The following is a 20806-nucleotide window of genomic DNA, read 5'->3' as shown; positions in this document are numbered from 1 at the left end:
TGTTGTCACTCTCAGCAGGAATAATGTGTGAAATGAAAAGGCTATGCTATGTAGATTGATGAAACCACCAGCAAAAAATTAAAACTGTTCTTTCTGTGCTAATCCATTAACATGTAATTTGGTTTGTAATTTGTTTGAGATGGTTTTATAGAGACAGTAAAAACATTTTTCAGAATTTGGCAACAAAAATATATGTCTGCTTTAGGCACCTTCACAATTACACTATTTGGACATATTTTTTTTCAGTTGTTCTGTTGCATTTCTGTGCTGTGTTCTTCATTTCATTGACCAATTTTTTCAAGTGAGCATATTCAATGTAATTGTCCTTTTTTTCCCTAATTCAGTGAGACACTCATCATTTTCATTTTGTACCCTGTTGTCTTTATTTTTCCTTTTGGTTTTCCGTGACATGAACCAGTTTGCTAGTCAATGGGTAAGTGTCTTTTTATTGTTTTTTAATTTACTTTTTTTCATTGACTATTAACAGCCACATTCCATTTTAAATGGTAATATTGCTTTTCATGTTTAATTTGTTAGCCAGGCCCTCAGAATTCCTTCACAGTGTGACTGTGCAACAGACTGATATCAGCTTCTCAGTTTTTCCCTTGTTCATACTCCTGGGTGATTCCAGATGAAGTCTTCACTTTTCTGCTTTCCAGACTCAGTGTCCTGTCTTACCAGGTCACAAAGTGTTGCGTTCTTTCACCTCTCAGTGAGGCTCATCAGAAGTAAACCACAGCCATCAGCTGTGTGTGGGCTGGTGCTGCCATTTCACCTTTCATGTGTGTCCAAGCAGTAACCTGCAAACACACACTGCCCATGCTGCTTGGGGACAGGCCATAGCAGTGCCTCTATAATGACCTGCAGACAGGTGGCACAGCCCCCTTCTCCAGCATGTGTCATTCCTCTTGCCTGCACTGGCAGACAGGCCACTAGGAGACAAACTTCAGACATCTTCTGATGCCCAGAGTCAAATCATCTTCCACAAAGACCTGAAGTTTTGTTCTGCTGAGGGTGACTTAGTGGAAATTAGCACTGGAGAGAAGTGGGTTTGAATATTTATGATCTCATGGTTTTCAAAATAAATAATGAGAAAATATTGTGATTTTAAAATTCACAATTATTGTGATCTTTTTAAAAAAAAGTGATTTAAAAATTATTTCTAAAGAAATGTCATGGTTTTGGAATGCTGTGGTTTTTGAAAAGCTTGATTCAGTTATTTTTTTGCCTTGTTCAGAAGTGAAGTTACTATTTATACTCAATTTCTGCAAAATTGTATTTGCTTTGTGGTGAGAAAAAAAGAGGGACAAAAATAGAAACTGGTCTTACAGACATAGATTCATTAATTTAATGGGCTGTGGAGATAAAGTCGCGGAAGGTTTCTGAGAGAGACAACTGATTTTTTATGGATCACAGGAGTATATATACACTTTTGACATTCATCAGTGGGAGAATAATTGTTTATGGTTTCCAGAGAGTAAGAAAACATTGCCTTCTGAAGAGTGATAAGCAACAGATGCCACACACTGTTTGGGGTGGTTAGACCCCTTAGCAAATCAAGACAATATTTTATTGGTCAAGACATTAATATGGCTGGAATATAGTATATATGAAATTGTAGAAAGTTCTTTGATGTATTTCTAAAATACTGTTTTACTGTTCCAGTGTGACCACAGCTCTTTGTCTGAGTTGTGTATTTACATTTTTCAAGTGTTTAAACTTTAAAAGATATTAAAAGCAAAAATTGACATTTGGTGTTAGCGCCTGTAGCAGACACGTGTATGTGGGCAAATACATCTCATAGTTTTATTCTCTCTTAATTTAAACCCAAGTTCAATATCTGTGCTTTTTAGAAAATCATTCCTAAAAATATTCATCAGATCAGAATTAATGTTTTGATTTGTATGCCAACTCTATAACAGAAGAAAAATAGCCTATAAAAACTTAGAACTCTGAAAACTATTCTGCTGGCAGCTGCTAAGTTAGGCTAATGTTTACACTGACCTCAATACTTTTACTCCAAGCATTATGCTGTTAGCTGTTCCAAGTAGCCTTGAACTAGGAAGATAGGGTTAGTCTTTACAAGTCACATTTTCTGTGAAGTGGCTATTGGGGACAATCTTTGCTGTCAGATAAATGTTTCTAAAGGAAGAATTACTGTTTAAATTGATGTGCCTCCTTGACAGAATGGGATCCCTAGTTCCCGTTAATTTCAGAAGGATTATCTAAAAAGTCTTTCGGATTTATTTTAAAAGCATTTACTTAAAGGCACCTTCTTTATGAAAAAGCAAAAGAAAAAGGCTATGGAGAATGAAGTCTGTTTTATTATGCCTCCTATGGCCTATTAATTTGTTACCGTCTATTCTGCTTTGTTGATGAAATTTTAATTTTGCCCTTGCTTGAGCATATTGTAGGATTTGTATAAACTGAAGCTCACTGTGCTAACAGAAAGGCTCTTTCAGGATGAACAATTGGAGCTCATTTTATTTCTAGAGGACATTTAAAATAACTTATGAATGAGAGTTGTCAGACATGAAATGCTGTATTAATTAAATCTTATTCTAGTCTTTTTGCTTCTCCAGCTAAACCAACCCTTTAGAAAAAAATACATGGCCACCTTAATTATATAGGAGAAGACAAAAACTATCCTTCACATTCCTTCGCCTGAATAAGTGTAAGAACTCAATTCATCTAAATAATAACCCCATTAGCTGCTTAACTCAACAGTGTACATGGGAAAATTTTCAACACAGAATGCAAGAAACTTTTGATTGGGTGGATCATTTTCAAGCATTTGTTCTTCTGATGTTCAAAATGATAATTTTAAGTAAATCTGATCTGGCAGGGTTATCAGCTTTGCACCGTTTATGACTTATGACAAAAGTGTGTGTTCATATGCATGCTAATGCTTTTTTATGTTTTGAATTACAGCAACAATACCATTCAAAAATAGATGACTTGATTGAAGAAACTGTTAAAGAAATTATTTCACTTCTTGTTTCAAAGGTAAAACTATTTACATTTTAATTTATAATACAGCAGAAAATGGTTGAACTTTGGAGAAGTATTCAAATATCACAGTTTTTTCTTGACATATGAAAATTGTGGGGTACAACATGATTTGTAAATACTACTTGGGAAAATAATACTGAATTTACAAAATTAATTTGTATAAAAATTAAGTAAAAAATTTCTATACTGCCTGCTATTAAGTTTGCCTTTTGTGTTTCTGTTGTAGATAGGAATTGCTAGCAGCTAGTAGAACTGGTAGGACTAAATTCTGTCAATATTGTTTAACGTAATACCATGTGCTATTTTCTGTTGAATTTCATACATGAGAACTTTCTTCCTATCATTTAGTATTTAAATTTCATATTTAGAGGTGGACAATATCCAGAGTTTCAGTTCAACTTTTTAATGATATTCTGGTCCACAAGCCATTTAATTAAAAATATTGTATAAGTTGTTGTTTCTTGAAATAGATTTTTTAGGCTTTTATTTTTAGAAATAAAATGTGTTTTGACATGATGTAAGCAGAATAAGTGAAGAAAACTTAAACAGTATCTTTCCTTTCTGAAAGATTTTATAAGGAGTTTTGTTATCTAAACATTGCAAGCTGCCCAGAAATATGTGATTTTCAAAGTAGGAAAAATAAGCAATATATTTAGAATTTATGAGTTAGTGTCAAAAAGACATTGATCATATTTTCATCATGCCTTTATTTTTACTTGTCACAGCTTGCTGGGGGGATGGGGGATGGGAATGTGATTTTTGGATTGACACCTATCAGTTAAAGAGGAAGGCTTTGTAGAATCATTACAGAGGTTTAAAATAAATGTTTCCCGTTATTGATAACTGTGAGAAAACCACACATTTATTGGTCTAAAGTGAAGTTTTGATGTAAACATAATTACAAGCAGTTCAACTGAACAGTTTGAAATTTTACATGTTGCCTATCATAGCTCCCAGCTAATCTTACAGTTTATGGTTTAGTGTTATTGAAGAGGAAGAAAGGGGAACTTAATGAGAAAAAGTTGTGCTATTAAAGATTAAACTTTTTGATTTATTTCTTTTTTTTTTATACCTGAGGTTGTAAAAAAGGAAGAATATTATCATACTCCTTCGGGATGTATGTACAAGAAATTCTAGAGACAACTGCTGTCAATACCAAGGGATTTGTATTATTAGTTATCACAGTAATACCAGAGGCTGAAATCTCAAAACAGGAAGCAAATATTCTGTGTCATTGGCTGATCACTGGAAGTTTAACCAGAGTCTCCTCGCTTGAGATGTGAAATACCAGTGACATCCTGATTGCTTCTGTTTCAAGGCAAAAAGCTTCTGAGGGTACAAAGGAAGGCTGAGTTGGTTTTGGCCAGAAAAAATGCATATCAGCGTGCATGACAGCAATATGCATCTTCTGCATCTAATATATTTTCATTATTTTCCAGCCTTTACCTCTTTATTACCTCCTATGTGTTTCGGTGGAATAAGTGTTTCAATCATTGTTTTTAGCTACAAGTCACTTATGAAACTGAAAGTAACACTTTTCCTTCAGTGAGCTTTTACTTGTTGAGAACTGTGTGGGGCAGTTTATACACAAGACACATCAGTCTAATGCATTTAAGAAATCACAGGAATAGCACAAAATGATGAAACAAAGCTCAATGTGTCTCAGGGTAACCAATTCATAGGATGTGAGGTATGTGCAGAAATGCTTTTAGTTTCACAAGTCCATACACTGACATCTTGGAAAACAATCTTCCAGCTGCATAACTAAGCCTTTTGTTTAAAGAGACATCCTTGACACTGAAATGTTTTACTCTCTGTTATTTTGTGTCCCACTTGTATTGGATTCATATGTTGGCTCTGTGGACACTATGTTGTTTATGAAATCAGCCTTTTCCATAGCCAATCTTTGCACAATAAAGTTGAACACTTTCCTGCAGAAAGAATCCTTGTCAATCAGATAAAATGAGCTAAAGTATGAACAGCAGCTTCTCACAGGCATGCAACTGCAAAGCAGAAAGCTGGTATTTGGTCTGATAAAGCGGGTACAGAAACAACTGCCACTCTCTCCCGTGATGTGGATTTATTCTTTGATTGGCACCTACGTACCGGTGTCTTAATTAACACTGTAAATATGACAAGTTAGATTGATAAATGACAAATGTAGGTTTGCACTTGCTCCTGCTCCTTGAACTGCTAAGAGCAGGGCTTATTGTAAAGTGATGATCTCAATTCCTCTGGAGGTGACACTGTTGTGACACTGTTACAGGGCCCATTAACAGCATGCCAGATGGAATTTTGTTCTATCCTCACACTCATAAAATGATACTCTTGGTTGTGGGAATGACTGTGTTGAGAGCAAGGGATGAATTTTAAAACAATCTTTATATAAACTGGAAAGCAATTTATATGTGTAAAATAAATGTGTATGAATACAATTGCAGATCTTTTATGTAATATACTGTGAATTACTTGAGCAACCTAACATCACAGAGGGACATGAAAAGGGATTTTTTTTTTTTGCTTTAAGGCAAATTTGGGGGACTTCAAAGTTGTAATTAATGCAATTAATGAGATTTTTTTTTTGTCAGAACAAAAATTTGGCAAAAACACCTATTCATACCTCTTACTGAGGAGTCAGGCTACTCAGACAATAGCAGGTGAAACTCCAGGGAAGAGAAATCACATCATCTGAGAGTGGGCATATATTTTTTTGCCTCCTTCTTGGCACAACGGCTCATGCTGCTGGCAGAAAACCAGTGCTATTACACTTTCAGGTGAAATCAGAGCTGGTTTTCTATTTAATAGCAAGATAATAGAAACATGGTATCACACTCAGCACCTTTAGCAATTGTTCTCTATTTTTGAAGCTGTGGTCCTAGAAAATAACGTGATTTCTACCCAAAATACGTGCTGGGTACACACACTGCGTATATGCACGTATATTCACCCACATTCTAGAGGCAACAGTGTTGTGTTGGAAGCAGGCCTGCCTCAAGAGAAACCTTGGGTTGGGTTTCCATTTCTGCTGTGGTCCAGCAGTTTCCATCTGTTTGATCAGTAAGTGAAGCTGCAGAAAGGTTATCCTTGATTTCAGCACTTTGTGAGATGCAGAAAGTGATAGATTTGCAGTTCACATTGCCCTGCTGATCAAGACAAGTATGAGGAAGAAAAAATTCATTCCAAATATTTAATTTTCACATGGTGCATTTAGATTTTTCTCTGTGCTTTTCCACCAGGTTGTTTCAGTCTTAGAAGGTGTGCTGTCTAAATTGTCAAGATATGATGAAGGTACTTTCTTCTCATCATTAGTTTCATTCACTGTAAGTGTTTGGATTCTCAAAGATTCTGTTCTTCTTTCTGTGTATAATTCTGAAATGGTGTGCAATTTGTAGTAATAAGTACTTACTGTGTGTTTTGTGCTTAATTTTCTAAAGGTAAAAGCAGCTGCCAAATATGTTGATGTTCCGGTAAGTATAACCCTTTTAGATCTATTTATTCTGTTGTTCATAATAATTCAGAAATTAGGAGGGGTTTAGCTCACATTTTTTATTGTTGACATTTTGATTTCCTACAGAGATTCATTACAGCTTTACATAGAGTATTTAAACAGCCACTACAACCCTGAGAGGATGTTTCATTTCCCTTGTGCAATAAGTAACCCTCAAAGCAAACTGTAGAAAGGTTATTCTCAATGCACTTTTTCAGCTGTGGAAGAGTGAGGATTGTAACTTAGATACTCTTTTGTGAGGATAAATTGTTCAAATGTGTGGTATAAATAAAAGTAAAAGCATCATATTTGAATATCCATTATTTCATGATGTCTTACTTCAGGACTCAGGTCTGCTTATTTAACCCCTTGGTTGCCCAATCTCCATTTGATTTACTATTAGTTGTGCAATGTTTGTGTGCTATAAGTAGAAAATAAAGGGGCAACTGTTGGAGGTATTTTATATATAAAGGCAAAATTCAGTTAAATATTTTTATTAGAGTATGAGAGTAAAATATCTTTTCTTTAAATAAGCAAAGTATGTGATGTTGTCATTTTCACTCTCAGTATTCCTTGTTCTCTCATAAATCTGCATTCTCATCTCTTTTTAATGCAGTTCTTAAAAAATCTTATTTTCCAAGCACAGCAAAAAGAGACTACAATTATTATATAAGTGGTGACTATTATGTAAATAAAAAAAATTAAATTAAAATATAGCTGAATGCCAGATATGCTAAACTTTGTGGTGATCAGCAAAACCTTCACCGTTTCTATCATGAAAAATGCAAGCCTAAGTGAATTTTTTTTCAATCCATGTGTCTTAAATAAAAGGAAAAATCTCTGTCTCTGGAATTTCTAATTTTGCCATCTTTATATTTGTTTTATTCATAAGATAATTTGTAACATTCCTATTGTTTTCAGGTGACGTTTTCAGACTTTTTTCTCATCTTTTTGCCTTTTGAATTTTTTTTTTGCCTTTGTAAGTGCTCTTTTGTTTTATAAAAAAGAAAAAGATAGGCCGTTTTTCATTCAAAGGAATGACCTAATATCAAATCCAGTTAATTTAGTTTACCTTTTGTTAATATATTGTGCTGTATAGCTGTCGCCAAAGGTCCTTTTTGAGGCACTTAAGATCCAAATGCCTAAAGAAAAAATTAGTGGCCGAACTACAAATTCATGAGTTTCTTTCAGGTAATGTGGAAAACTGTCCAAATTTCCTATCTATGAGAAGGAAACATCAAAGTCTTTTACCATTGGCCTGGATACATTGATGTTGAAGTTCACAATAAAAATGAAACTGAAAAATACCTTTGCCACAAGCTCTGGGGAATATTGTATATCAGGTCACACTGTTCCAGAGAAAAAGGGAGACGAGCAGAGAGATGGTTGCTGGAGCCCTCCTGCCCTTCTCATTCCCTGAATGGTGGTGCTGGGCTTGAAGAAAGAACCAGATTATTGACAGGCTATCAAGATCCTTGCATTATTACAATGTTTTCACTTCCCAGCTTTCTCACACACCTTTCTGAGCATTTAAACTGAACTGTAGTTCCACAGCTGTAAACTACAAATGTAAACTGTGCTTCAGGGAAGCTGTGGATCTGACCAGACAAAGATTTTCCAAATTCTGGAGGTCTTTTTACCTGTATTGAAAGATTCTCATAGGTTGAGGGTTGCTTTTGCTTCTTCACATTCTTTTGTTGTGAAGATGCAGTTGAGGCCAAGAGCCCTTACTGTCACAAGTGACAGCAGCCATCCAGACTGAATAGGGCCTAAAATCACCAGATGTCAAAGTAAAAAATTCCAGCTGTAAGAGGAGGCTGAAAGTCGTCACATCACAAGGTCATCACCTGGGCTCACAGCTGAAGTGAGAAGTGGAGTGAGGGGCAGCACACTAGCAAGCCTGCACTGAAGTTAATTTAACGCCTCACGGTTTTATTTTTACCTAATATGTTGTAAAATTTCTTCTTGTCCTTCCTTGCCTTATAGCTGCACGTGTGACAGTTAATTGAAAGTGACCACAGTCAGCGCTTTCTTTTGATGTAGCTGCAAATATGTGCAGACTTGCAGTGTGATGGACAATGGCATCGTGCCCCTGTGCCCCACCTTCGTCTGAGGAGATCACTTGGTGCATCTAGAGAAGGGAGGGGGGACATGCAGGGGGCTTGGGTGTGTGGATTTGACAGAGTTTTTGATCTTTGATAACCAGAATTTGGCAAACAGTGAAAAATATGCTGGCTTGTAGTGAAATAATAAGAAACTAACTAGGCAGAAAAGACATTATAAGAAAATGAAGGTAGTACTGAGCAAAATGTTTTAGAGGGAGGGTAAGAGGTAAAGGAGATAAAAATAGTTAAATGAAAGTAAATAAAAATAGTAAATTATTCAAAAGGAAGGAAGATATTCCTGGATGAGTTCTGGTCATTTGGAGTTAAAGGTTAATTCTATTAATATTGAGAGAAGGTTTAGACAATAAATAGTTGAACATGAAGGTTCATGCTCCCTAGATAGCATCCCTCGGTTTCTCAGGACCAGGGTGGGAGAGACAGACACAGACTTCTAGTTTGTTTGGCAGATAGCTTGGAAAAAATGCTACCTACTCTTACTGCCTGCCTCTCTATTCATTAATCTTGCTAGAGAATTATGATTAATTACATCCAAGAGAAGGAAAAAAAAAAAAAGTAGTTTTGTGGCATTTCTTAACTGTTTAAGAAAACATGCAGCATAAGCCTCAATTTTTCAGAATGCCCTTCAAGAAGTGGGACACATGCAGTCCCAAGGAGCTCTCATCCCAGGTATGCATAGAGGGCTATATGGACACTACATGTGTTTTGGTAATTGAAACCCCAACAGAAATAAAAGCAATACTGCAAAATTACCCAGCCTAAGAAGAATAACAACAATGTTTTGTGATTTCCTACAATTAATAATGAAAAAATCTAGTTGCTGTCACGCTCTCCTTATTGGTAATTTTCAGAGTATGCGAGGCTCTGCAGTGGAAAAAATTGTAGCTGCTGTGCAGGCAGAAGTAACCAAATGTTTGGGGGAAAATAACACAAATGTTACAAGCAGTGCACAAGTAAGGATGACATTGGTTCTCTTTTTAATGCTGTGTTTTGATAACTGGGAATGCAGAAGCTGATTTGAATACACAGCTCATCCAAATCTACTATAATCATTTGTTAGTTTCTCTTAAAGTCCAAGCAATCCATAAGAGATGTAGATGTACAACCTAACATTTTTCCCTTTTTTAATATTCTGTTCACAAAGCCAGTTAATTAATGAGAATAGGAAAAAAATGCAGTAAAATTGAGGTTAAAAGTAAGTATGTTGTTAATCTCAAATGATTATTATTCCTTAATCATGTAGATTATTTCATTGTGTTCAATTTCTCACCGTGTCAGTTTTGCATACAAATAATTGTGTCTTTAGCTGGTCATTTCTACACACATTTTCTGCATTGACAAACACAACCAGAGCAATTACTTATACAAATTGAGCATCCAGTTACATGCTTATGTATATACTGCTTTTTGTTCAGAAAGGTATGTTGAAATCTCTTTGTAGGAGCCAGTAATCTATGCCAGTAACTTAGAGGGCACAGAAGGAACCTAATCCTCCCTCTCTTCATATGGGCCACCTGTCATAGCAAGTGCAGAGAGGCCATTTGAAGGAGCCAGGGCTGACAGCAGCGCACAGCTCGCACAATGCCAGCCCTCTCGCGCCACTCTTGCCTTTATGTGGGGATCAAAGGTATGAAAAGGGGCCTCACACATGTGCCAGCATTTGACTTATGGGGTCTTGTAGAGGCCAAAGAAGGAACTCTGCCTCCTACCAGGCAGATCTGCATGGAGACCTTCCAGATACCTTCATTTTCAAATGTCACACTTGTACTGCATGGCCTCATTTAGATGATTTTAAGAAGTAAAATCCTTTTGAGAGAAATAAGTGTTTATTCAGGTGAGGCCATACAGTGCTAGTCATTTTTAAGCTGGATTTTCTTGTAGAACTCTATTTTTTTTAAAAAAAGACCACAGAAGAGATATTATTCTTATGCTTAGGGCTTCTCCTGGCTTCCTTGTCCTCTGTATACCCAGACCTGGGAACTGGCTCATCTGTTTTCCAATCTGTGAAAACAAACTATTGCAGAATTGGAGGGAAAGCCCAGAAACATCTGTTTTAAGTCAGCAGTATTTTTGAGATACCTTTTAAATAACAATCAGAAGGATGACTACTAATCAGTAGGAAAGCTAAAATAGCATAGTAAAATATAACTGTATGGAGAAAAAAAAGCATATTTTAATATCAAATTTTGTCATAGGGGCTGTACTGGTTTGAAGACCTTTTACACTAAGAATCAAAATCCTGGCACAGACATTTGCATGTCTGTGTCTCCCCATGAATGCAATGAAACTGTATGTATATGAAAAGGTGTTTGTGTAAATGATTGCAGAGTCGCAGTTTAAATTTTTCATGACACTTCTCAAAATACACACGTTTCCTCTTTACCAAAGTTGCTGTTTCTTTTCAAGAAGATGTTTGAGAGAGAGAAAAAATGCAATGCATTTTTTCATTTAAACAAAACCATTTCTTTTATAACCATGTGAAATTAAAATGTTACCTTTATAATACACTGACTATGCAAGTGGTGCACCCTCCTGCCTGGTTTATGTATTTCATTTTGTAAGAAATGGTGGGGATGATGATCTAGCCATGGATACAAGCGGTTTTTATTCAAAAAGTAATTTAATTCTATTTTATTTTTGTAATTCCAAAGCCCAAGTGATGAACCTTGTAGTATTTAGAGAAGAACTTTCAGGCAGTGAAATTTTCCAACATGCTCTTTCATTTAGTGGTGGACACTGAATAAGGAGCTCCTGTGTTCCTCACAATAGCCCCCTCCAGCTCATCACTCCTTTTCATTGCATTGTTACAACCATGCTGTAGTTAAAATTACTCCCTCCAGGATGCAAGGGAGGGGAAAGAGGTGGAAAGGAGAGCAAACACAAAACGGGAAGAATTTTGTTATTATATAGTTAGTGTCTAGCATCTGTTATCATCTTTTAAACATCAATGTTTTGGCACGATAGCAACTCAGCAAAACTAGTGTAGTGGAATGATGCTGGTTTCTTGGTTTTTGAACATAATACTCTCTTTCAGAGAGTATTACATGAACTTTAAATAAGTTCATTTAGTACTCTCTGATACTAAGAAATGCTATGTGACAAATGCAAAGTGAGAATAAACGTAAGTATTTCAAATGTACATGATTTTCACTGAGATTTATGCCAAACTGTTGCATTGCAAAATGCTGTTCAGAAACTTAGGTGTACCTTGCCTGCAGGAAAATGCCTAATATTAGTGGCAGCATTAAACCCACTACAATCTTTCAGCAGCAAAATATTTGAATGCCTTCAAATTAAGGCGATGCAGCATTACTTTTCACTAGGTGCTTCAGGCAAATATTGCCAGTGGGAGCCAGGCATGTCAATCATAAAACCACTTCTACAACATCTTGGAAACTGAAATAATGTATTTTAACATTTGCCTCCATGTTAAAATAGATGCTATGATACTGTTTTCCTGTTCAGATGGGGAAAATTAAGCTGTTTCTTCTTTATCTGAATTTATTGCCCTGAAAAAGTGCCTGGCGGTCAGGAGCCACCTACCAGTGAATAGTAAGGGACAACCTGCACCTGTGGGATTAGGTGCAGCAGCAGGAAGTAAGAGCACTTGCAGTATATAATTAACAAGGATTTTTAAATTTTTTTTTTCCCCAAACAGCATGTTCATCTTGCCAGGTTAACTAGTGATTAACCCTAAAAAAGAATGTGCTGAAGCCTACACCCTTGTTTAAACTCATTCACTCGCCAGTGTATTCAGTTACTTGTGTAACCAGTGACAAAGTAACCCTATTTACAACTCTTAATTTCCTGGTATTTTATTTGATGTCTTTGTGTTTCCAGTTTCTCTATTCACCTCTTTGTCTGGTTCTCTTTCATTTTCAGATAGGCAAAACAGCTTGTCTGCTCTTCTGAATAAAACAAACTTATAATAACTTTCTAACTGTCATTAAAAAACCCTACTTTTTTTCTTGGAGAAGCTTTTAGATAATATATATTTTTTTAATATTACCTGGATGACATACCAGGTTAAATTTTTCTCCCAAAGATGTGCAAATAACTCTCATTAACTTCAGCAGATGTTCTGCCAGAGATTCAGAAAAGATTTTTTTTAATTGAGTATGGATGTGGAGACTGGAATGCTTTAGTCTTTTAAAATAAATACCCCCTGTGACAGTTACTTAAAATCTTTGTCTTCTAAGGTACATGAAACTTCTTAGTTGTTTTTTGTTTAATTCTGTGTTAACTTGGGTTTTTTTTGATGCTTAATAATTTCAAGCAGATCAGTAGAGGATAGTGTAATCAAAGGTTTCCAAATAACGCATAATCCTAATTTTGAAAAGTTAAAACATTAAATATGCAGCATTAAAGCTATTTTGATGCTTATAATAGTTTTCTTTTCTTCTTCCACATGTTCAGAGAAAACAAATAAATTCAATGCATGCAATATGAAGAGATAATGAAGTATTTGATATACTGTTGGTTCATTCAGTGTTTAATGTGTACTTTGCCCACCATGAGCAAAGATGATTAACCTTCAATGATTTTGGTGAAGTTTAAAACAGACATATTCAGAGTATTGATAATCTGCCTCACCCTGACTTCCTTCCACTGCAGTCAGACACTGTTTAAAAGGAAAATTAATTTTTTTTCCACAGCAATTTCAAAGATAATTATCCTGCACACATTAAGAAGGATAAAATGTTTTAAAGAACTGTAATTCTAATTGGTAAATGTCACCAGCTGTTGCAGTTACTCTTACTTGTGTATATTCTTTTAATGATTACACTCCTGTGCCACAAGCTACATGAAAATATATTCACTAGGTGTGAAATTCCCATATGTCACAGCTTCAAGACTAGGTAAACATCTCGAAGATAAGGGAGTTAATGCTGATGGGAAATGTTACTTTTCTTGCTTTGGCTGTCTGCAAGATAAACATTTTTTATTTAACTTAGTAGAAGAAAATATTCTATTAATTGCGGAACCACTAGGTTAGAATTCAGTGGAAGATTCACTAATGGATTTGAATGTGTATCTTCAAGAACTATAATCAGCCTTTCATTTACTAGATTATCTCCTTCATCCATCTCTGGATATTTCAAAATATTTTTCCACTTTTCCTCCAAGTTTACTCTAGTACAATTCCTATAAATTGTTATCAGGTTTTAGAAAGTACATAAGGTTTCAACACTGATTTTATTCTCTTTTGTCATCACAAATGAGTATACTAAGGTAAAATATGGAGTTTTCTGTTTTAAGTCTGATTCTCTTTGTGATTTGTCTTAATATAAAAGCATTTCTATCACATTTTAGGGAAGGTACTTTTTAATGAACATCTGTTGGTTTCTGTCAGTCGGGTTTTCCAGAAGATGTCTTGTTTTTTGAAATCTTAGATTTTTTTATTCTATGCTTAGGATTTAGGTGTGTGATGCGGATGTAAATATCAGTGGTCCTGCTTTCCTCTTGAGAGTTCTATATATGCTTTGTTCTAAGCATATATAGATGGGATAAGTTTTAGCAATGGGCTTTAATTGCCTCTGGAATGACCAATCCAAATGTAGGAGATATTTCAGTTTTTCACTGTGAGTTTTGGAGATGCTAAAAATATCAAAGCTGGCCATAATTCCACGTTTAATGGTTACTGTAAAAAAAATGAAACTGCCATATATGCACATGTATAAATGAAAAAGAAAATCTTTTTATTTTGGAACATATTCCTCTATATGTCTGTGGTAGATTCAGGGTAAAAATAGTTGAACCTCTTAGGCCAGGAGGTTTCACTCACTGCAGCTTTGAGGAAAGAATGCTGTCATCCTGTTACTGTAATAGGATGACAGCAGTTTCTGGACAAGTTTTAATATGGACATGTTGCACCTCTCCTTCCCTCATGTGCTCAGACCTGTTCATATTCATTGCAAAATATTACATACAAGATAATAAGAAATAAGAAAATTTTTTGCAGACTGTTAAGAGTGTTATTGTGGAACAACTTTTCATGACTGCAGAGTTCCAGAAATTGCAACTGAATTCTAGAGTGATTCAGAGGAGAGAGCAGGTTCAGCCACCACTGTGCCTGTACAGCTGTAGTGTCACACACACACACAACATATCCTAGCCTACCTCATGTTTGGGGGTGTGGTATAAAAATTATGCCTGCTCTGCTGTTCATACAAAACATATATTGGTACAAAAAGGGAGAAACTTCGGTCCTTGCTCCTCCCCTGGCCATCCTCTGAGCTGACTGCACCAGTGCTACAATTCACAAAATATAAGGGTACAGGACTACACTCAAAACAGCCTTTTTATGCCATTTGCTTTCAGGAATGTGCTTGAGCTTAGTTTGAATTGCAGTTAGTTGAAGCTAACATCAAACACAAAATTCAGCTGTACATTGGAAGCAAATTAGAAGAAATCTTAGGCAGTGAAGAAGGAACTGAATACTTCTTAAAGCATTTTCTGAATGTAATAGCAGGATTTGGATCTCCACTCTCAGGCTCGAGTGGCTGGCTGTCAGAAAAAGGGGAAGATGTCCAAGTTTGCCATTGATGTTGCCAGAGACAAGACTTCATTCAACTGCATATGGCGATGTTGATTTATGACTCAGAACATCCATAAATTAAAACATGTAGAACTACATTGATAGTGAAACCTCCTGAACGTGCTAACTAACCCAGATCTCGCAGCAGATTTTGTTAATACAGTTTGTACATGTTTGAGCATTGTAACATTTGTTTTCATCATGTTTAACTTCTTTTAAGTCTCAGTTGTTGAGGAGTTTGTCTTTCCCTTCCCCTCACTTTTTGTCTTCACAGAAACCAGGAATGGATTTAGCAGACACCTACATTATGTTTGTTCGGCAAAACCAGGATATCCTTCGAGAAAAGATCAATGAGGAAATGTACATAGAGAAGTTATTTGATGTAAGTAACTAGCCTTGCAAAGTTTGCTGGTATCAGAGGGGATAATCTGGACTTTGATGGTGTTCAGCAGGCTGGTTAGATATTCATCTCTGTTGATAATTTTTTCTTTTGTTCATTATCTACAAACTTCAACTGTCAAGGGCAGCCTTTCTTTAAATATTTCCTGCTTGAAACTTTTAAGTGCTAGAAGTCAGAAATAAAATTGATAGAATATTATTATTTGAAATAGTAATCGTTCCACTGTGAATAGTCCAATTGTATTCCATCTTTTGATCTTTAATTTGTTAGTGGAGAGAATTGGATTGGTGTGGTTCATGGATTACATTTCCCTAAATTAAGAATTTTTACATATCACTGGCTGCTCGTATACAGAGAGAGTACACAGATGCCAGGCACATCTGTGGGTTTGACTGGTACTTCTGTGAAATTACTTTCAGAATTTTATTTTATGGATTTCCAGTTTAAGACTTCTAATGTCCTAAAGTTGACATTTATTGAATTGACATCAACATTTATTGAATTTTCAAATTCATTTTCAAAGTTCTAATCTGACTTCTGCAAGTTCAGAGTAATCCTCATCTTCAAGGTGCATGCAAAAATTTTCCTCAGCTTTGATAATAACTTCTGCAGCCTTCTTCCATTCATCCATTTGCCCTGATTCCTCATCTTTTTGTGAGAAATGATCACATTTCAGTTCATTCAAGTTCTGACTACTAATTTATGTCTAGTATGTCCTTTTCTTAATTGCCTGAAGGAGAAGCTGTAGGCAGCTGGAATAGTACCTTCTGTATAAATTTAAAGCACTACACATGTAAAATATACATAAAATAAAAGCTATTTAACTATAAGCTTGGATCAGGTTACATGACAATTATCTCAGTCACCATTATATAGGAATCTGAACAGGAAAATAAGTCATCTCTAGCACTGTGAAATGGAATTTATTACAAAATAATTCTGGAACGTAATATAGACTTTGAAATGTATTTATTTGTATCATCTCCTAAGTATTTTAGAAAGCTTTGCTGGCAGTTTCTTTTAATTATGCAAGTTACAGCAAATGTTTTCATAACAGCAATTCACAGCCTTTACTGTGACACTACAGTTGTGGCAGTCACAGAAGGTCCCATAACACAGACTCTCAGCCATGGTATGTCATGTCAGTGTTTGTTGTTTGTTTGACTGGGTGGTCAAAATAAGACCCAACTCTCAGATTTCATATTTCCAGACACTCCCAGACATCTTCTCAAAAAAAAAAAAAAGTATCATCTGTTTTAATAAGCTAAGTGCTAATATGTGTGAAAAGAATGATTTTATAAAAGCTTTGATGCCCTGCAGGGGGAGAAAAATTATCATCCATCCAGCTGGCACCTTCACAAAGTACTAAAACCGTATTAGCAACTTCTGCTTCAGTTTGCTTTTGCAGTGAATCTACAAGCATATGTTTCATTTTCAAGTTTCTTTTTTTTTTTGGTTTTGTTTTTGTTTTTCTTTGGGGTTATTTTTGCTTATGTTGTCGTTTCCTGAACGTTAATAAAATTATCTGCCTAAGGCCAAGTCTAACTCTCACTGGAGAGACCATGCTGACTTTTTTGATGCAGTGGGATGGGGCTGAGTTTGAGGCTGTGTCAACGTGGGGCACTGGCCAGGGCCTGGGCACGGGGCTGAGAACTGTCAAGGGATCCTCCACACCATTAAGTCACCAGCACAGTTCCTGGCATGATTTTGGCTTAGCACTAACACAAGGATAGGGCTTCAGCAGGGCTGGGTTAATGTGGGTTAAGAACCTCTTCTGTATTTCATTCCAGCAATTAAGCTTTTCAGCACAAGAACACATCTCCTGTATGGACATAAGTTCTAATACAGCACTTGCCTTTGAGTTTGCAAACCCATTTCTGTCCCCTTTTATTCAGTAGTATGCTGCTGTGACCAATGCTTGTATCTGTAAGAAAATAAGAGATATATACGTAATATGTATTTTTTTAATCAGGTATCTATTAGTGTCTTTATTTTTCTTTCTACATGGTGGTATCACATTTCTATGTAACATCACACTGGGAGATATAATTGATTGGACAGATGCAGCATTAAAAAAGCATTAACAAATATGGGAGCTCATAGCATGCAGAAATGTAAAACAAAGTCATCTCACTCTGTTAATTTGCCTTCCCTGACATTAACTCAGATTTAGAACATTATGACTTTGCAAATTATTATGAAGATTTTGCAAACCATTTTTGAAGGGTTTTTAAAAATTATTGCTTTAGGAAAACCTCGGTACTCTTTTTATAAATTCAGATCTATCAAGTTATATTTCAATATAAGGAATAAAATATATTCACATTTTTATGTAAATGTATTTGAAACCATTGAATTGGCCAGACTTGTAGATCATAGTTGATTTCCTCTTAAAACACATTGAATTAGTATCAGCTAAGTAATCATCTGCCAAGTGAGAGAGGAAAAGTACGCTTTCCTGTGCTTCAGCCAGGGAAATATCTCCTCCAGAGTAACAAAAAACCTGACTGTTCTGTGTGCTAGACATCTTAGTTATAGAGAAGGTTAGGCCTGAGACACTATTTTAACCCCACAAAAATGTAAAATTGCAAACTATTTATGTGCAGATATCACTGACTTGATCCAGGGCTGCTATATGCTAACATATATGCTACGGTGACCAGGTGAACAACATGTTATGTACATAACAAAGACCATTTAAATTTAAGAATAATATTGATACAAGTATGAATGCCTGCCAGTGAGTCACAATATGTTAAGGCTAGGAGTTGTAACATTTTTAATCTACCTGAGAAGGTTCTAACTGGAGAGAAGACAAAGAAAGGTGATGTTTTATGGTAGTGTTTGGTAAGCCTATAAAAGCAGTGCCCTGCTAGACAAAATATGAAAATAAGGAGACTGGAACTCAAACTTGTGATATGAGTCCTTAAGTATGAAAGAGGTTCAAATCTCCAATGACTTTGAAAATAGACTGGGCTGATAGTTTTTTCTGCACCATTTTTAAACCATTTCGATCTTGTGCTTTGGTACATCTGCTGATCACGCAGCAGAACCAAGGTGAAATTTTTTTTCTTCAGTTCCACTGAAAAACTCAGCTTCTGGGTACATTTCATTATTACCTCCTCCAGAAGGACTGTAGACAGCAGGCAGAGTAATATGTCCAGGTGCTCCTGGTAGCACTGGTCTCTCCCAGGCCAGTGGGCTGCCTTCCTGTCTTCAAAACTAATCACTGGGTTTGAAGTCACCAAGATTTTTCACTTGGTCAGTTTATCAAAGACATAGGAAAATACAGTTTATCAAAGACATAGGAATTTTTCCCTTCCTTTGCAGTATGGGACATGGTCTTCTTCCTAAAATCAGCTGGAATTAGCTTGTCAAATTCCTTTTGTCACAGGGATTTGGGACATTTATCTCCTACTCTCATGCAGTACCAGCTTGTAGTTGAGGGTAGGACAGGGATGGAGAATAGTGTTTATTTGTTTTTAGCATCACATTTCTTAAAGAGCATTGGAACCGTTTGTAATCTATTGCATATGATTAAGCTCTTCTGTAGCTCTGGGTTAATGTTTTAGAAACAGTATAATACTTTAGGTGGGTTTTTTTGTAAATAGTTTCAAAAATACTTGTTTTCAGAAAAGGTAGTAAATCAAGTTGGTGAATGGAAAAATTAAATACTTAGAATATAATTACACAAACCTAGAATAAATAGATAATATTACTAATTATTATTAATGTCTCATTTATAAAGTTAATCCATTTCATGGATAATGTAAGAGCATCTGTGCAGTCTATCAAAAAACAGTGCTGTGTATCTGATCACAAAATTATCAGATTTTAAAAAAACTCAAATATGAAATTCCCATGGGATCTGGTTCTACCTTCTCAAAATCAATAGGTCTTTTACCATTAGCTTTAATAAATGCAGTGCTGTTTCCATAAACATGCCAGATTATTCCCATTGACTAGACTTAGATTCATGTTTCTACTAGAACTTTTAAGATGGGTCTGATAAATCTAGAACTCCTGAGCATTTTAATATAATCAGACTTGTAAATTTAAAATATTTCCTTTAAACAAAATTGGATTTTGTTGACAAAACTCTTGGAAATGCATTTAATTTCGCATACTGCTCTGTTAAAACATCAATGCAATACTTATTTTCTGTAGTGATATCTAGTTCCTAAGTGCCACCTGGGTAGATTCTCACTTTCTTGTACCTGTGAATGTACTGTGAAGTATGGATATTAAAAAAAAAAAAAATTCCAGACATTTTTGCTTCAGATTCTTCTTGGTGTATGTGCCATTGAGAGCATTATCTAACAGGTTATATTTGTATCTGTTGTGAAAAACTTATGGTGTAAACAGATGTATGATTACAGTTTTATTAAGACTATATGTGCAATTAAATCTTTATGCAATAAGTGATTGCTGCTCTGAGAAATAGAGAGTGGTTTCAGAGAATAGCTTTAAGTGCATCATTGTTCAGCCACTAGTACAGCTGAAAGGGTTTCCAATTTTTTGGGGTTATAACTTCTGGGAAACCTTTTCCCAAGTGTGCCATAAACACATAAAATAGAGTGCACATCCTGGAAAGGCGAGCATTGGCAAAGTGGTGCACACAGTTATCTTGTACAAGATGGCACCTGTGAGCAGATGTTTGCTTTGGCCCTGATTGAAAATCTCCTCTGGATGCTGAACTGGTGTGGTGCGATGCAGTATTCCTGCTGACTTTGCAGGGACTGCCCATGTGGGAGGATTTCCTGGAGGCTGTGGCCTCATGCATGGCAATAACTCAACGAGCTGTGTAAGAGTTGTGTGTGGCAGGGAACCCATACAATTGTCTTTGGAGTGCAGAAAGACTGAATGTCTTTATGAGCAGTTTAAAAGCCTAAGCACTCCAGATTTACATAGCTGATTTTGGCTTTTGTATTTTAAAGGTCCACATGTAATGTGATATTCTTTTTCTGTTGAAAAACTGCTTGCATTTTGTCTGGAATGTTTATTAAATGTTAGTGATGTTCCTATATTCCAAGCATTATTTTCATTTTCCATTAGTAGCAGGGATGGACAATTCAAGTTCAATGATGTACTTGAGATTTTATGAGGTCTTAATTATTCTTCAAAGGTCATTATCATATGTACTCTGCTCAATGGCTAAATGGAGATATGAAGCACTCATCTCACTAATTCCTGTTTGCCATTCATTCTTTTTGCCAAATACTTTATTCAATTGCCTAATTTCTATA

General features: G+C 35.6%; 1 protein-coding gene across 8 annotated transcripts in view; it reads left to right on the top strand.

Annotated features, from left to right (window-relative positions):
• Positions 1–20806, top strand: part of CADPS2 (calcium dependent secretion activator 2) — a 292254-nt gene that overhangs the window by 255314 nt on the left and 16134 nt on the right. For 4 of the 8 annotated variants that reach the window (XM_033057248.2, XM_033057245.2, XM_033057242.2 and 1 more), the window contains 5 exons: positions 419–433; positions 2932–3006; positions 6249–6332; positions 6447–6479; positions 15435–15542. In XM_033057248.2, coding sequence (XP_032913139.1) covers positions 419–433; positions 2932–3006; positions 6249–6332; positions 6447–6479; positions 15435–15542 — 315 coding nt within the window. The remainder of the gene's footprint in view (positions 1–418; positions 434–2931; positions 3007–6248; positions 6333–6446; positions 6480–15434; positions 15543–20806) is intronic. The other 4 variants (XM_033057247.2, XM_033057244.2, XM_033057246.2 and 1 more) reach the window with 1 other exon arrangement.

Source organism: Catharus ustulatus, chromosome 4 (assembly GCF_009819885.2).
Source record: "Catharus ustulatus isolate bCatUst1 chromosome 4, bCatUst1.pri.v2, whole genome shotgun sequence".
Lineage (NCBI taxonomy): Eukaryota > Metazoa > Chordata > Aves > Passeriformes > Turdidae > Catharus > Catharus ustulatus.
This window is presented reverse-complemented; position numbering and strand designations above follow the sequence as displayed.